The 18,543-nt window shown below is 31.5% G+C and overlaps 1 protein-coding gene across 4 annotated transcripts in view; it reads left to right on the top strand.

Annotated features, from left to right (window-relative positions):
* Window positions 1-202: 202 nt before the first annotated feature.
* LOC130897570 (protein bric-a-brac 1-like) overlaps window positions 203-18,543 on the top strand; it is a 61,716-nt gene continuing 43,375 nt past the window's right edge. For 2 of the 4 annotated variants that reach the window (XM_057806504.1, XM_057806502.1), the window contains exons 1-5: window positions 203-388; window positions 448-847; window positions 966-1,145; window positions 3,546-3,732; window positions 4,475-4,606. In XM_057806504.1, coding sequence (XP_057662487.1) covers window positions 476-847; window positions 966-1,145; window positions 3,546-3,732; window positions 4,475-4,606 — 871 coding nt within the window. In that variant the 5' untranslated portion in view covers window positions 203-388; window positions 448-475. Of the gene's footprint in view, window positions 848-965; window positions 1,146-3,545; window positions 3,733-4,474; window positions 4,607-18,543 lie in introns of all 4 variants that reach the window. The other 2 variants (XM_057806503.1, XM_057806501.1) reach the window with 1 other exon arrangement.

Here is an 18,543-nt window from a genome sequence, read left to right on the forward strand (position 1 = left end):
CATTTTCAATTATTTCAAAGTGTATTTATTACTATGTCCTATGTAAATTAATTCCATAAAACTTTTTATATTTAAAATACAAAATTATATCAATTAAATGGTTCAAATTTAACACGTTACTGCCATCTTTGTGTTACTGGATAAAGTACTATGACATTTGTATGTAAACGGTACAGGTCGCTATTTTTCATTTGACATTTATATGATGGTTTGAAACTTCACTAAAAAAAACCTGTATGTGCGGACTGCGGCGAGGCTCATAATTTAGTGACCACACAAAAAATATCCACAATTTTACTAATCTGGGTAGAACCAATTCTAGAAATCACAAAGAAATGATATTTCGGTTTTTTATCAACTATTTATAACCGTAACACGAACAAAAACAGTATGTACTATCGATAAACGGAACTTTTTAAATCGTGACTATTGTTGTAACTTTTTCAGTTAGCTTTGAATACCTACTCAAAGCGGAATGGAAGGCGAACAATTTTCTCTTTGTTGGAATAATTTCCACGCTAATTTAAGTTCAGGCTTTCACACTTTATTTAAAGATGAAGATCTTGTGGATGTGACTCTAGCTGCAGAGGGAAAGTTCTTGAAGGCACATAAAACAGTGTTATCAGTTTGTAGTCCATTTTTTAAAGACTTATTTAGAGTAAATCCGTGTAAACATCCTATAGTCATATTGCCTGATGTAAATTATAATGCCCTTTGCAGCCTCCTACAGTTTATGTATCAAGGTGAAGTTAGTGTTAGCCAGGAAGAGATTCCAACTTTTATGAGAGTTGCTGAAATGTTGAAAGTTAAAGGATTAACAGATAACAATCCGGCAGCAGCTACTTCGGTAAGTATTTCAACTATTGAACAACAAATTTACATTGAACAGAATATATGTGAGACGATTGAAAAGAATTTTTTTTGGCAGTTATAACAATTATAATATTCAAACTATTATGTTAAAGGAGACAAATGGTTACACGAACAGTAACAGAAATAATTTTGGATATCAAGATCAAAGACAAAACATTATGAAGAGACCTAGACCAGTAAAAAAGATTATTAGACCAATTCAACAGTTAAGGCCTATAGAAAGTCCAAAATTAACAAAGTCTTCATCACCTCACCAACCTCAAGTACCACAGGTAATATGATTTCTAGTTCTAAATATATTTTTTTCAATATTTTCAATGTATTGCTTAAGGAAAAATACGAGTATAAAAAAAATAGAGGCCTCAGTATCTGTTTATTCTCTTCGCAAATATTATTTTATTTCCGAGTTTTTGTGACATAATTTATAGACTTTGAGAAAATTCACCATTATTTATTACCATTTCAATATTTTGGCTTGATTTGAACTTATTCCTTCTTATGTAGCTTAGGAATTAAAAACCTAATGAAATTTGTTTTCTAATTCTGTAATTGGAAAAAATATTCCCTTGGAAATATCTAGAAATTTCTTAATGTGATGATTTTAAAATAATATTAGTGTAGAAAAATTTTCACTTTCCATGAGTACACTTTGTGCACATGTTGCATACATTATTTTTCCTACAGCCCTATACAACAAAATAAAATTTAAATGGAAATTTGGGATATTTTAATTAAGCCTTTGGTAAATTACAATTAACCAACGCATAACATAACATAACGAGATTAAGAAAAACCAACAACTAAATGGTATATTTTTGTTTCACTTTGCAATATGAATATTGAAAACACATTTGTTGGTTGACTTATGTGAATTTTTGATTCAGTTACCCTTGTGTCTGTTTTATTACCAGATAAAGATTCATTTAAGTGGTGACTATTTGTAACAGTCAAATTGGTCTTTTGACTCTCATATGATGTAGAAGGTTGATTCAAAAAATTGTTATATGTTAATGAAACTTCAAGTGTCTAGTCCCAAATAATGGACACTTGGAATCACTTAACTATATGATTCTAATGGTTCCCATCAGAAGTGGTAAGATAATTCAACACACAAGAGGTTCTATCTCTGTCTGGGTTACATTCGTGCAGTGTTGCCTAATTTCAAATTGGAAATCATTATGTCAGAACAATTAATTCATTGTAAAATTCGTGAAGCACAATTTATGTTTGTGTTAAGAGAATTGCTCCAATACCCTTTGGCAACAGAAGTGGATATCTATCCTCCATGTTGTTTTAATTGGGGAATGTCTCCACTCGAATCAAATAGAAGAGATTTCAAAATATGTCAAAACATATGTTCTATATATTCTTCTGGATGCGGTAAAATTAAATATTGCGGCGCTATTAACTGTGGAGTTTTCGAAGAAAGTGTTTATACTAACAACTTGTTTTGTATATTTTTCATTTCTATATGATAGGAAGAAGTGGTTGCTGGTTGTGATTCTCAGTTTCAGATTAGCATATTTTTTACATAAATGTATTAAATTCATGTTTGCATTGGTTTTTCCAATAACTGTAAAACACCGATTGTGTGCGTTTTTGAATCTGGAATTGTGATGAGTAGAAACTGCCCCTTATTTTCAATGTCATCAAATTTTATTTTATACAACTCTTCTCTTAGACAACCACCATCTATTCCCAGTATTAATGTAATCTGTAATTAATAAAAAAAAAGTAACAAAAACTAATTAAATATTTGAAACTTTTACTTTAAACATTATATATTTGTCAACTGGAGCATTCAATAAAATCTTGTTTATTTCCTCTTGAGAATGAATTAAATTTTGTAGGTTTGTACTTAACTGATTTCGGTTTCAGAAATGCTATTAATTTCGCATATTTACTTACTTCATTATCATTTATAATTAAGGTTGCTTTTAGTTTAGATTAGCTATAACAGAATGTAGAGGACTTGATTTTTTAGACCTTTCTTCAAACTAAGTTAAAAGCTGTGAATATGATTCTGCTTCCGCCATTTAATAAAAGTGTTATATTCTTTTAGATAGTTTTCTTTGGATTTTTCCGGCAACAAATTTAATGTTGCCACATTTGCCATTTCTATGATTTCTTCAGAGGTATATATCTTAAACTCTGAATCTCCACTTTCCATCTTTACAATAATAGTAATAGAAAGTCACTACTAAATGAAGACAAGTCAAATTACTGACTGATCAACTGTAAAAAGCGTGAAATAAAGTTATCATTATGGCACTTTTTTTCACTCTAACCATAAATAACCGCTTCAATTGCTACAAATCGGTGAAATATAAGGTACTTTAAAGATGAGGCACAGAAAAATTTGTTTTCCATGCTATATTTGTAGTTGTTGAAAAGTACCCCATCTTCTGTTGATAGTGCCCCACAGATGGGATACATTTCAACACAGTACAAGCTTTATTAGAAATGTAAGATTCAACCCTCTGAAATTTATTAATAGTTTTGAAAAAAATTTAGAAGCTTTTTGAAATGAAAGTTTAGTTACAAGTACTTGAAAATTTAATTTTTAAATAATAGTAGTTTAGTAAAAAATATAAAGGTGGAATCTGTTGGAACATACCACCCTCTCCCCTACACCCTTTTAAATGTTGTGTAAATAAGAATAATTCTTTTAGTCCCATTCTCCATCTACTGTGAATCCTCCTGCAAAAAAGCCATTATTAGAAAATGATCATCCACAAGTACCAAGCTCAACGACTATCCAACAAACTCAGTTAAGATCAGAAGACTATCAAGAACCTCTTATTAAGCCAAAACTGGAGCCGATTGATCATCATGATGAAGAAAATACATCCCATTCAGGTAAATATTAAATGTTATGACTGATATTAGACAAAACCTCATTATCAAAATATATAATAACCAGAAAATATGGGTGAACAGGAATTTATGTTTGCCTTCGAAATATCTGTGATTTAGTTAGTGATTTCATATTTGATGTGAAGAATAAAAATTTTTGTAATATATATTGTAGGGAATATTTGCAAAAATAAGTTCGCCCAAAAATGAAGTGAAATATTATTCTTGGTATTCTAGAAGTGTATAGAAATAACGAGACAAATATAAGACGAGGCGATCAGAACGAACAGTCGATTGAAAACTAGTCAATTTGGTTTATTAAATAATTTGTCGTTGCATTCAAATCTTAATTTAAGAGTATTAAAATTTGTAGTGCAACAAATTTTTAAATACCATGTAGAACACATTACAACTGTATATTATTGTGATATGGAAGTCAAGCTGATACCAAATTTGCGATAAAATATAGGGTGTTTCATTTTTAAAAAGGTAACTTTGATATGGCAAAGCATTCTGGATTTTATATATATATATATATATATATATATATATATATATATATATATATATATATATATATTAACTGTAGAATTGTAAATAATTTTCAAATGTGATATCTGAAAGAACAAGGCGGAACTGAACTTTATCACACTAATCAATCACCCTGTATATGTTCGATAAATTTTATAATACCAAATTTAATAAAAGTAGACTATTATTGTGATAATAAATTTCTAATCTTTAGGTGAAGATCCTAATATGGAATTATCTAATACAGCAGAAAACTCTCAAGGGGAACCTTCACCTTCTCATAGTTTGGCATCTTGGCCTCCTTTTGATATGCCACCACCGCCTTCTCAAGACTCATCTTCTCCTGGTAAGTTTTTTTTGCATTATATCATTATTAGCTTATTTGAAATTAGCTTAGATTTTGTTTTAGTTATTATTTCTATATTCTGGCTTATAGTGGGATAGGAACTTTCTAACTTTTTATAATAATTTTATTAGTACATTATGTATAGAAAATTGGAATATTACTAGTATTGAAATAACTTTAATATATTTCTGATATTGGCACATGTAAAGCTTTTTATATGAATTTTAATCTATGCTTATCTTTTGAAAGTTTATGCTCAATATAATATTTGAAAATTATACATTTGAATTAATAATCATAATAAAATTAAATATGTAAACAATTGACCAACAACAGAAACATCCTAAAATTACAATTTTTTTATTAATTCTTCATTAGTAAGAAAACCCAAATATGCAAATGAAAAACCCAAAATAAGCGTATAAATATGCAATTCAATTAGTTCAAATATGCACAAAAATGTTAAAAATATGCAAAAAAATCTCATACATCAATTGATTCATTCAGTTTATAGTAAACAGACATTTTAATTTTTTTTCTTAACTTAATCTAAATATGCACAAAGCAAATTGCTGTTAGTTATAAAAACAGTAAATTTTTCTTTCTATGGTTAATTAAAAAATGTTGTCCCTTATCTGAATATAAAAATTTATAAATGGAAAAATTTCTTTCCACATCAACTGATGTAATAGGGACATTTTTATAATTGCTGATTATTGCAGGTTCCAAATAAATTTATCAGTAAATTGTAGATCATTCGGGGAGTTGTTTTGGTTTTACTGCACATATACCTACAAAATATTTGTACTAGACTCTAAATATCATTGTTCTGCTTCCAAAATACGTAGATTTCTCCCAAAGGAGGGTATTTTCATGGGGTTTTCATGTCCCACCTCCAAAGGTGTTAGTCTACTTCGAGGTACATAAATCTTTTAGACAAATGGGCATGACATTCATATAGTATATGCTCTGCCGTATCTATGATTTACTCGCAATATCTACAGCTCTCGTCCTTGGTCATGCCTATCATCTTAAGGTGCAGTGACCTGTCAGAAAATCAATCACCAGTTTAATGTCGTTTCTGGTCATTACGAGAAGTTCTTCAGACTTCTTAGCTGTTATGGAGATGAATCTTTTGAATTAACTTAGGCTTGAAGTTTTTCTTCAGTAAGACTCCATCTGATTCTTTAGCCACCAGTTCAGTTCATTATTGATGTGGCATCTCATGAGGCTTTGGTCCTAGGTATGGAGTAGTTGTCCCTACCTGGTGGCCTACTAGCACATTAGGGTTACTTTGTTTCTGTTAATACATAAGCTTGGACGTGCACTCAATAGCTTTCAGGACCTTCAAAGCCACTTGACTATCTGAGAGAAAGTGAATATGCTTTTTAGAGATGTTTCTATCCAAACACTCCAGGGCATGTTTGTTTATTCCTACCAATTCTACCTGAAACTGGTGAGTGATTTTCCCAGAAGTTTGGAGATCCAGCATTTTGGTTCACAAGTGTGCAAGCAGTTGCTTGTGCTAACTTCGAACCGTCTATGTACCAGATGGATACATTTCGACTTGCAGAAGATTTTTATTGACCCATGATTGGCGGTCATTAATTGAATGGAATATCTTTGTCCATTTTTTTTAAACGCATTCTTTATGCTTTTTGGTGATAACTGTGCACTAGAATTAAAGTTTTTAATAATTTATTGTGATTTAATCAAATTTTGGCCAAATTTTTGTCAGTGTGTGAGTCAAAGTGATAATTGTACAGTGTTAACTTCTACGAACCGAGTCGATACATTAACATCTAACAATCTACTGACAATATTTTCCTTAAAATTTGTGTGCAGAACTTTTCCGAAGAGTTTTACATTAATTTATAGTTGTCTTCTAGTGCCAGATATACAGGAAGTGAATTCCAACTTTTTAAATAGTTTTTTATTGCATTTTTTCAATAAATGGCGAATTTTAATATAACTTCATTCCAAACACCTTACATCTAAAATGTTTCATCTTGTCATGTTAAAAACCTTCCTGGTAACGTTCGAAGTTTCACAAATCTTTTAATATACCTCAATAAATTATAGGAGAATCTAAGAAATTGAAACCGAATTCGAATCTCAAAAATTTTGTATTTTTGCTAAAGGCTCTCTATCTGGGTTCTACACGTAAAAATTGAGGGTGTTCCAACAAGATGCTCGACTAAAATTTTAATGAGGCTATTTGAGATACATACGTTGTATGTATTGTTAACCAGACTTGTATGAAAATTACTTGAAAGTCTACGATCTAACCTAACCATTTGCTTTTCTCTTTATTATGACAAAGTACCTCGCGCCTGCGAGTTGTTCACTTTTAAAATTCTATCACACTGTTCACATTTTCCTTAACCAACAGATTTATTACCATGAGACTTATGCTTATCTCAATGAATGAGAGTATGAGACATACTAGTTGAAATAAATGTAGAATATGTTAGACAAATTCATTCACTATATTTTTGACCACAACCCGTTTGTTAACGAAATTTTTTCTCTTGTCATTCAATCATTAAGAGGGAGAGGAACCATCCTGGGGGTAGCAGAAATATTTTTGTTATGCTTTTTGGGTATAAAATAATTAAAATGTCGATTGTAAACTATCTTTTCTCAATTTTTTTTGTTCTTTTCAGTTATATTATAGCCACATGTTTTATTTTTAGTTGCTTGTTAATTTAATTGAAAAAAATAATACACAATATTCCCCACTTTAAATATTTTCGAGGTGCATTTATTACTAATGCGTGGAAAAAATGTAATTAGATGATGTTCTAATATAAAAATTGCATTTGCAAAATTCTAAAATAAAATCTGTCTATTCATATTCAGTAACATGTATGAATTACAGAGATATCACAATGTTTTAAAAGCACAATATATCAAGAATTCTCATATATTTGGCAGTTACGAACATTAAAAATTCAGATGTCAGAATTACATTTCATCTCAGACTATGTGACTTTACAGTTTTTATTTTTATTTAAATCAAGTTAGACCATGTTTTCCATCTTGTTTGCAATTGTTAAATTACAAGTTTATTTCGCAATTTCTCAATATACATCACTCCATAATTCCCGGGGTTGTAACACGTGACAGAAACAGTGTCATACCATTTTCTTCCTATTAGAATCAAGGATCAATAGAAGCGTGTTGAATTGAATCAAGGATCAAAATATTAAAGGTTGAGTATAGTGCATTCGTTGTCTAAAAATGTCTAAAAACGAGTTTTATGTTTTGAGTAAAAACAATTTTTTGATGGGATCAGAAACTGTACAAGTAAAGCAATAGCTTATTGAATGTTATTCAGACTCTGCTCCATTAGAAACAACTGTTGAAAGGAGTTATTCTGACGTATTTCTGCTTATTGGATCTTTGCAAGAGATTGCGTCATTTAAAGAGATTTGGTCTCAATTAAGAAGTTTTCTTTTGAAAGAAAAGACAAATTTTTCTTCGGAAAGCTTATCAAAAAGTTGTAGGAACGTTGAAGTGCATGTTGAAGGTGATTATTTTAATGAATTAAGTTTTATTTTAAAGTGTTTTTACGACGAATCCTACTTAAGTTTCGAGATATGGAAACACTGCTGTGATATGTCAAATCTGACATTGCTATCATAAAGTTTGACATTTTTAATGGTGAACGTACTCAGAACGTGTTGTCATACGAGTGCAATGTACTTGTATACACATACTGAAACATTCATCTTGGACAAATGGAAGTAAATCGCAAACATTTCCTTCGATGATTTTGTATCACTTTCGGTTTGGATCGAACCAACTGCAGTGTGTCGATTAACTCTTTTTGGTGATGAGGCATTATCTCGAGTCACCGTGTTTCACTGGTTTTACGAATTCAATCAGGGTCGCACTTGAATTTTGTAAAGATCCTCCTCCAAAATCGGCTTTTATGCCAGAAAACGTCAATGTTGTGCGTAACCTAATATTGCAAGATCGTCAGGTGACATACCGTGAGATGGAGGTAAACTTGGGCTTCAGTTCCACTCGCATACGGCATTCAATCGCGACGCTTCAAAAGACATTTATAAGATCGTGACTTGAGAGGAATCATGGATTTATGCATAAGAAACCGAAACTAAACAACAATCGACTGTATGGATCCTTAAAGACGAACCAAATCCAATAAAAATTGTTCACACGTTGTACTGGACATGTCGCTACCGTTCCATGGTAGCATTTGTTTGGCAATAATGTTCGAGGAAAAAATCAGGGAATTCAATCGTATAAAAATCATTCTCCATAACGACAATGCGAGCGCTCAAACATCTATTTAAACAAAAACGTTTTTGAACAGCGAAGACATCGAATTGATGGGTCATCCTCCGTAAAGTCCTTGTTTGGTATCCAATGATTTCTTCTCATTCCCGCAGATCAAAAAAAATTGCGAGGTCAACCTTTTTGCGATATCTGAAGAAGCTCTTGATGCGTCCAAATCACATGTTTTGAAGGTACCTCAATCGAAAAGAAAAAAAAATGATTCGACATTTGGTTCAAACCCATGCAAAAGTTTATTAATTTTGATGGAGAATATTTTGAAAAACAATAAAGCGATCTCCGATTATAAATATTCATTGAAGACCCAGGATTTACTAAGTGATAGGATATATTCTAATATACAAGGGTAGTTTCTTATTTGCAACCTCCTTATGATGAGGTAGCTTCCTTAAGTAACGTTATTAAGAAGAATAGGTTTCGTCTTTATTATGTACCGCTAATACAGGAATTATCTGAAGATAATCATGACTGCAGAATGGGCTTTTGGGAAAACATAACGCAAAAAGTGAATGCAGTCCCTCATTTAACAAATAAGATAGTATTTCAAGATAAAGATACGTTTATGTTAAATAGAATTAATCGCCACAGTTGTAAATATTGCAGTGCTGCCATTTATGTATTCTGTAGATGTAGAAGACAATTTGAACGGACCAAAGTCTTCGGATTTATTGAGAAAGCAACTAGATGCTGTAATTACAAATACAGTTGGTAACAAATTTGTTTTAGCTTGCTTACACTGAGCAAAACACTGCATAGTGAAAAAAACTGACAAAGCCACGTTTCCAGGAGGAAAGTTCGCACTTCTTTCAGTAGCAACTCTTCAAGAAGCAATTTTACAATAAATCTGGAAAGTATAAGATCTAATTCGATCAAATAAGCTCACAAATACACAAAAACTTCGGCAAAAGCTTTTGTTTTACCCTACAGCAGCTGATATTGACAATTTGTTAGATTCCACAATAAAATAATAAAGATTAACGAGTGATTTGTTTCTGTAAATTTTTTTGTGTGTAATTTGTTAACATCACGGAAATATAAGTATAAAAATGTTACTATACAGATTGTGGCACGAAAAGTTCCATATAAAATTTGTACACAATGTCCTATACCAAAAATGAAGTATTTCGATTTTTCTTTCAGATCATGAAAATTCCTAGTACACATTCAATAACTATATCTCCTTTTATAACGAAGCTAGTGACGAAATTCTTACATATCTACATATACTGAGTGAGTTTTATGTAAGGAACGCCTCAATTATCAATTTTTGTGCGCAATGGTCTTGTGATACGGCCGGTATTATGGAGGTATCTACATTGTTGTCAGATCTTTCTTTTTCCAGAACTTTGTTATTTCAAATAGATCACCCTATACATTTTGGTTTTATAGAAATCCTTAAGAAATACTGATTATTTTTCATTCTCTATATCTAAATGCCATAATTTCAAGTTATAATTACATTTACAGTGTCTCCACCAAAGTTACAATAGATATTGTACATTTAGATGGCAACGATTGAATAAACTCGTTCAATTTGATTATTCTTTGATTATTTATGTGCTAATACAAATCTCGTAACAAGGTCTAGTAAGTTAGTCTCAGTAAGTTAGTAAAAAGTTTAACGAAACTGGTGCTGTAAAATATTTATTCAAATCATGGTGCAGAAAACCTTCAACAACTGAAGACAAATCTTTAAATGTTTGTGTCATGTTAGAAGTAGATCCACATTTGCAAAGTAGAAAAATTACGAATTTTAGAAAACATACAGTGAAGGCGATTGCAGCAGTTGATCAAAATGTCCATTTACTTCAATACAACAAGCCATGCGATTTTTAAAACTTTGCAATGCATTTTGCAGCATCCCTGACTGCTCAATTCTTCTCATCTCTATGGCAATCATATCTTTCAATTCCTGAATATTTTGTTTTATAAACGATGTTTTTTAAGTAACCCCACAGGTAATAGTCTAAAGGATCCATCTTTTGGGAAAAACATTATTTAGGTATTGCCCTGCATAGTGAGGTGGGGCACCACCTTGTTGTAGCCAAATATTGTCGTTTGGAATATTGTTATTGTCTGAAAATTTCTAATAATGAAGTTTTTTTTTCAAATGTAATTGAAAATAATTACATGGATTTGGAAATATCCGAGCCAACTCAGATATAATACTATTTTCCAATAAATCTAAATACGCCGGACCATTTAAGTTACCCTCAATGAAAAAGGGACAAATTATTATTTTGTCGCCTATTATTCCAGCCCATACATTCAGTGAGATTCACGCATCCAACGAGGATTGTTGCGTGACCAGTATCTACAATTATACTGATTTAGGTTTCCATTAATACAAAAAATGACATCACAAAACATAACATTACTTAAAAAATTTGGATCGTTTTGATTGTAACATTTTTCCATCATTAGGTCTGCAGACTCTTCACGTGTATCAAAATCGTCATCTGATAACTCTTGAACCAAAGTTACTTTGTATGGATGGAATTTATTATCACGTAAAATTTTCATTACGGATATTTGCGAAATTTCAAGTTCCCTGGATATTTGCCTAGTACTCAAGTGTGGATCGTCTTCTAACAGAACACAAACATTTGATGATTTGTTTTCAGTTGATGCTGTTTTTCTGCGCCCGGATTTGGATAAATCTTTTACTGAAACAGTTTCGTTAAACTTTTTTACTAGTTCACTGACAGTAGATCTCGTTATGGGATTTCGGTTAGGATATAAATTATTAAAGATATTACACGTTTCTTGTTCACTTCTACGCCTATCACTATACCCTATAACCTGTACTTTTCAACAAACTTCAACAATATTAATTTATTGAAACGTCAAATTTGTTATTGTAGCTGTCATAGGCACCTAAATGACATGTATTAGTTCAACTTGTAGCTATAACTCCGAAATTATGGCATTTAGGTATAGAAAACATTCGATGAAAAATAATCAGTATTTCTTAAGGATTTTTAAAAACCTAAAATATATAGGGTGATCCATTTGAAATAACAAAGCTCATTATTTCATTACAATTTAAATCATTAATAAGTTTCTTACTCTAAACAGAACACCCAACAACTTTTAAGATATGGCATTATATTACTTGAAACATAAAATCGCTTAATTATTTTGTTGATAAACTTGCCCTTTTTTCTGCTGAAAGAGTGCTCAAAAACTACCGTCAGCTTGTTAAATTTAAGACAATTTATATAAATAAACCACTAGTGGACAGTGACTTAAACGAAATTAATATTTTCGGTTATTTTATGGCCTCTCCAAATGTCTCCATTAGTCAGACAGATCTTATGTCGAGAAAAATTAATCGCACTTCAAAAAAACAAATGAAATGTTAATAGGGATTCTTAAGATGGAGTTTTAATGTTTTTTGTACAATAAAAGACGATAAAATTTTATGATGAAAATTTAAATAGTGCCACATTTTAGAAGAAACTATACCATCAGTGTTAAATACTTTAAGAGAAGAAAGAAATAGAGAAATGGCTTCAGCTAGGTACCAGCAAGATAGAACACCTGCTCATAACGTAGTGCGTGTTGGCTCAGCATCTTTACAACATGTTTTATGATAGATTGCCAATCAGGGTCAGTTTCGTTGGCTCCTTTAGATTTTGGCATATGAGGTTACATTAAAAATCAGGTATTTATCAAACCTGTTACGACGAATGAAGATATGACAAAGAGTCTCACTTTCAATTCTTTAACACCCGACCATATTTCCAGAATTACCAGTGATGACTTTACGCCTAGACCCGTGAGACCTAGGGCGGTATGATTTGAGGAGCAACAAAATTTTTGAAATTTCAGAAACGAAAGAAGTAGTGGCAGTCTCCATTGAAAATAAATTAAGATTATTTTTTGTAGTTTTCTATATAATGGATCATTTATGTTTCAGTCTATGAATAGGATGTTAGTTTTTTAAAAGATCAATTGTAGTCTTTATCGAATGATGTTCTTCACTTTTTGTTTCATTATGTTTTAACCAAGATAATGAAATGTATCAAAAGTTGTTGGATCTAGGTATAGGAAATATAGATACCAAACTGATTCATCATCATCATTATGCTATTCAATCTCCTGGGTTATGGCTAGCGCTTTGTGTGCCTACAAATCCCTTTATTGGGGTGGATTACTCACCTTGTTCTTTTGGTTATAATTTTTTGTTAGTTCTGGCTTCGTTTGTCAGCTTTCTCCAATTTTTTCTGTTTCTGCATTTTGCTCTCCAGTCTCTTATTTCTATGATTTTGGTATCTTCTTCAATTTGGTTTCTCCAGATATTAAGGTATTTCATAGTCTGTCTCTGCCTCTTGGCCTTATTATATTTTTTCCTTCTAGTACTTCTTCTTTTCCCCCAATCTTCTTTCTTCATTGCTGTAATATTTGGTCCGAGTATAATTCTCAGTATTTTTCTTTCGATAATCTTCAGATCCTCCTCTTCCTTTCCTAACTTAACCTAACCAAACGGATTGGCTTAAAAAAATACAGCAGAAATTATAATAAAATACAGGGTGTTCTATTTGAAGTAAGCAACTCAAAATGATTTTAATTGTGCATGTTGGCAGCTGCGTTCAAAATAACCTATATGAAATATCAATAAGTTACATATATGAACTTAACGGAAAAGAGCTTGTTGTTTATTGGTTATAATTTCATGTCACTAGCTTCGTTATTCATGGAGATATAATTATTCAATGTGCACTAGGTTTTTTCAAAATCTGAATTAGATCGAAATACTTGTGTAGGACATTGTGCACAAACTTTAACTAAAATTTGATGTGGAATTCGAAAATAAATTGAAAAATATTATATTCTATTTAAAATAACAAATTGGACATCAACTTCTGGTATAATCGGAAGTGCCACATCAGTACAACATTACATTGAACTCAGCGTCACCCAAAACTTAAATTCACATTAAAATGTTACTAGTATCTTTAGAAGTAGATCTAATATATCGGTTCCAACATTTTAAATATCAAATCACATGATCTGAAATGAAAGTAAATTCTGGAATGGAATAATTTCAGTTTTTTCAGTAAATAGATACAATTCAAATTTTCATAATAAATAGAATACTTCAGCATAAGTATATTAGCTAAAAAAAATAGATTACACAGAATATCAATTTCAGAAAGCGCACCACCCTCTATATTTTGATTCCTATAAAAAATATGCAAAGCTTATTACCCTTAGAAAAACACCTGATATCAATTCTTTAGCGGGGCGAGGACAACATCTAAAATATTATATATAGTTTAATTATCTTTTCAAAAAAAAAATATATTTTTTTTTTAATTCTTGGAAATCAGTAGATCAGTGAAGATATTTTATGTATCAAGTTTCTATTATCTTCTATACAGTGATGAAGCTGTTATTCTTCTCTTCAAATCTTCCAAGTTTAGGGACTGTCTTTTGGAAACAATAGATTCCAGATACCCTCGTGGAAAGGAATTTAGACCTTCGTGCTGGCCGTTCTACTGCTCCTCTTTGGCCAATCCATCTACCAGGTTAGTTACTTACTGTCTGACCGGAAGAAAGTAATGTAATAAGAGCTCTATCAATTTGGAAGCGAATAAGATCTTGAATGCATTGCTAAAGATCACGGATTGTCATCAGTAGTGAAAAGAAGTTTCTGGAGGATACAAGATGGGACTAAGATCAATAAAGATATTATGCTACGTCGACGACGTAATCTTGATAGCCGATAACGAGGATGGCCTATAGCGTTTGCTATATTGGTTCCGAACAACAATCGAAAACCTTAATATGAAAATATCTGTGGAAAAAATAGAATCAATGGTAATAGATAAAGAGCCTACAAGAGGTAAACTAACTGTGAACAAACCCCATTCACCAGTGTATACATTGTACATACTTAGTAGTCGAGATCAGAAATGCCAGAAACTTACAACAAGAAGTGCGTAATCCAGCAAAAACGAAGAACATGATGAGGGCAGTAAAGATGAAAACATCGAGAACTATTAAAGAAGTGAGCCTAAGAGATCAAATAAAAAGAAAAGCTATAAGAGAAAATCTGAACATTCAGGATATAGTACGATTCTCGAGAGAGAATCGGAGAGACTACTTCGACAGAATGATTGAAAGATCGATAAGCTAAATGAGCAAAGGATGAAAAACCAACTTTAAAGAGACTTCCCGGCCGAGCTCCCAAGAGATGGCACGAAAGCTGGACATCTACTTCTCAACAAGCTGAATAGTAGAAGAAACAAGACTTAAGTCTTGAGAAAAAAGAAAGAAGAAGAAGGATTCTTATTGCTCTAGTGGTGAAAATTTTGCTTTATAAAAATAAATAATTTGTTTTTGAAAAGGTAGTTGGACGACCTTAAAAATGAAGTATCAGTCAAACATATTTCAAAGGTTTTGTGTGCCCCCACTAAAGACTCTTGTAGGTAGATTAATTGAAAACCAGTCTACAAACTGTCTCCTTTAAAAATAAGCGTGACGTGCATTTACATAGTTTCGAAATATAAAGGGTGATAAATTTCATATTGATACCTTACTTTTGGCGACCTACACGAAAAACTTAGTATTTTGCAACTAATCAGAAATGAATCCAAGCTTCCTCAGCCCTTGATACGTTATCGTTTTTTGCTCTAATTTATAGGGTGAAATATAAGTATTTCGTGCAGGTCGTCTCAAACGACTACCCATATTGCATAAATCAAAATCGAATTTAAATGCACGTTAATTTTCCGTATAGAAAATATTTGGTGGTATGTATTGTTTTTAGCACAAAAACCATTTGCTTCTTTTAGATAGTAAGTTTATTTATTAATGCCCGGTATATTCTAATTTGTTCATTTTAACTTTTATCATACGTTTGCATGTCATAAATACTGAGGTGATACCAATAAAAAATAATCTAAGAAATATTATCAACAGGTTATGTTTAGTTTCGATTTAATGAACTATAATACAATAAATGATGTAGAATAATGACGTATTCAACAAATAATGTCCCATTAAATACTGTTCAGCTATTAATTTTATTTAATTTTATAAATAAAATCAAATCAACAGAAAATTAAATAAAATAGAATTATAAATCGACCTGAACAGCTAGATAATTGGATGTGCTGGATTGGAAATAGTTGAACGATCCAGATGCCCGCAGCAACAGCTATCTTTCACAGTAACACATTTACACTTAGTGTTGGCTTATCCGCGTGTCTTTTTATTCTAATCTATCGCTAATTACTGTCATTGGTCTTTCCTTTCCATTTTACTCAGGTCCTCCTCTATTTATATTAACCACTTTGATTTGTGCCTTTCTCTTCTACGTTCTGTATCTAATTTTATTCTTTGTGTTTTTATTCTCTTTAACCGTATATTCCACATTATTAATTCTGTATTCATTTTCATCAATTTTGATCCAGGCTAATATTACCTTTGCTTGCTGTTTAGCTCATTTCTATTTCCGTTACCCATATCACCTCAATTGCTTTGTTTTCCTCTATTCTCTCTATGTTTCCAGACCATCTCAAGTGTTCGATTTCTCAAACCGCGCTCTTTACATTTAATTCACGATTAATTATGTCGTTCCTTATTTTAACTAGTCTCTTCGACGCTATTTTTCTCAGTACCTTCATTTCACACGTTGTTATTTTTATGGTTAAGCAACACTGGTATCCTCTTAGTATAAGTTTTTCTCTACTCGCCAGGCTTTTCAGTATTATGTTCATATTATTTTATTAGCAAAATTTAGAAGAGTTATTTCTCTATAGCCTTAGCACTGTCGTTGATCTTTACATTTGTGTAAATATAAGTATTGTAAATATTTGTCCAATTTCTCATTCTTCTGTCATCTTTTTCTCTATCCATATACCATATCAATTTATTAAGTCGTTCTCTTCATACTTTATCATTTCCTTATTTATTATATCTTGCCCAGTTGTTTGTCCATTTCTTATAACTTGTATTACCTCATTTTTTGTTGGTTTTTCTGTTATTTCCTTCTTAATTTCTCCTTGCGAAAACTTTCTAAACTTGTTTTCTTACTCTATTGTTTTAATGTTTAATTTATCTTGTCTTACTTTTATATACATTTTCTTTCTCATTTATTTTCCTATAAAATGTTTTGTGTTATTATTTGGTATTTGTTTCTCTATATTTGTTTTGTTTTTCTTGTTGTTTTATTGTATATGTTCTTGCCTCTTGGTATTTTTTTTTGTTTTCTATGTGATATGTTTTAACCATTTACAAACGCAGAAGTTTAAAAGTGGCTTTGATTGAACAACATAGACGAGGATTATTAATTTTATTGTATCTTTTGATTTAACAAAACCTCAAATAAAAAAATACAAAGAAAAACCTGCCTACATTAGTACTCTGCTTAAATAGTGTAACAGAATAGGGTCCTTTGCATTTGATTCCAGTATCTAGTATTCTGATCTGATCGACAAGGCCCAGATTCGCCCATCTTTGGAACATTTGGAGCTCGGCTCCCAAGCATATCTTTATGATGCTCTTCTTTATACATAAGAGAGCAATTCGTCTCATAGGCGATCCAGAGAGACGAAAAAATTGGACAGCTTAAAGCATAGAAGAAAGGTCGCTGACCTGACTCTGTTTTACCGATACTAACATGGTAAATGCACTTTCGAGCTGTCCAACATAATCCCACTTAGAGCAGTATTTGTAAGCCCTACTCGACAGGTAGACGTTACTTATGAACATGCAGGTCTGTGAAATCTAGCTACAGAAGTTCGAGATAAATTTCCACAGGCATCTCCACACATCAGGAAACGCTCGAACTACTCGCGTGTAATGGGGTTTACCCTCTTGTGATTGTTTTTTACATAAAAAAACTAGTACCATATTTCGTCAAGAATAGCAAATAATCTTTCCTTGTTAATGCGTTGCCAACGACTTTCAGATAATGAAGTTATATGTGCGGTAAATTACTGGTTTGCAAATGTTCTTTCGAGATACATTTCAAATGGTAGAACATCGAAAATGTATTTAATTAACCAAAACACCTTCAGAAGCGTTCTCCAAAACTTCATTCAATATCTCCTCCGAGTAGAAATTTAAGAGCAATGGGGATAGAAAGCACTCTTATCTTTCAGGATATTATTTAGATGCAATTTGGATGAATGAAGACCATACCATCTCTTAAATTTGGCAAGTAAAGAAAATACAAAGTTTTCGCCCCACATATTTATGGAATGTTGATCTTTTTGTTCAAAAGTTTCTTCAGGAAAGGGTCGAAGGTTGTTTTGCATATACCAAGCGCACGAAGATTTATTGATGGTGGTTTTTGTTATTTGTATAAAAAAATGGGACGCAATCATGAAAAAATGTCAACGGCGTTTGTAGAACGGTTAACCAAGTTTTTTCGTTTGTAGTCATATACACCAAAGTGGGCTTTTTCAAAAATTACCACAAAGAGATTAAAATTATTGAAGCCACAATTTCACACACAGTTCATATACATAAATTTACATTTTTTTCCTGTGAGATGACGTAGTACTCTACATTTGATCTACTACAATTGTATTATAATTTTTTTTATTACACTAATCGACACGACATGACAGAGTACAACACCATACCAACTCGTTCAA

This window comes from Diorhabda carinulata, chromosome 8, assembly GCF_026250575.1.
Source record: "Diorhabda carinulata isolate Delta chromosome 8, icDioCari1.1, whole genome shotgun sequence".
Lineage (NCBI taxonomy): Eukaryota > Metazoa > Arthropoda > Insecta > Coleoptera > Chrysomelidae > Diorhabda > Diorhabda carinulata.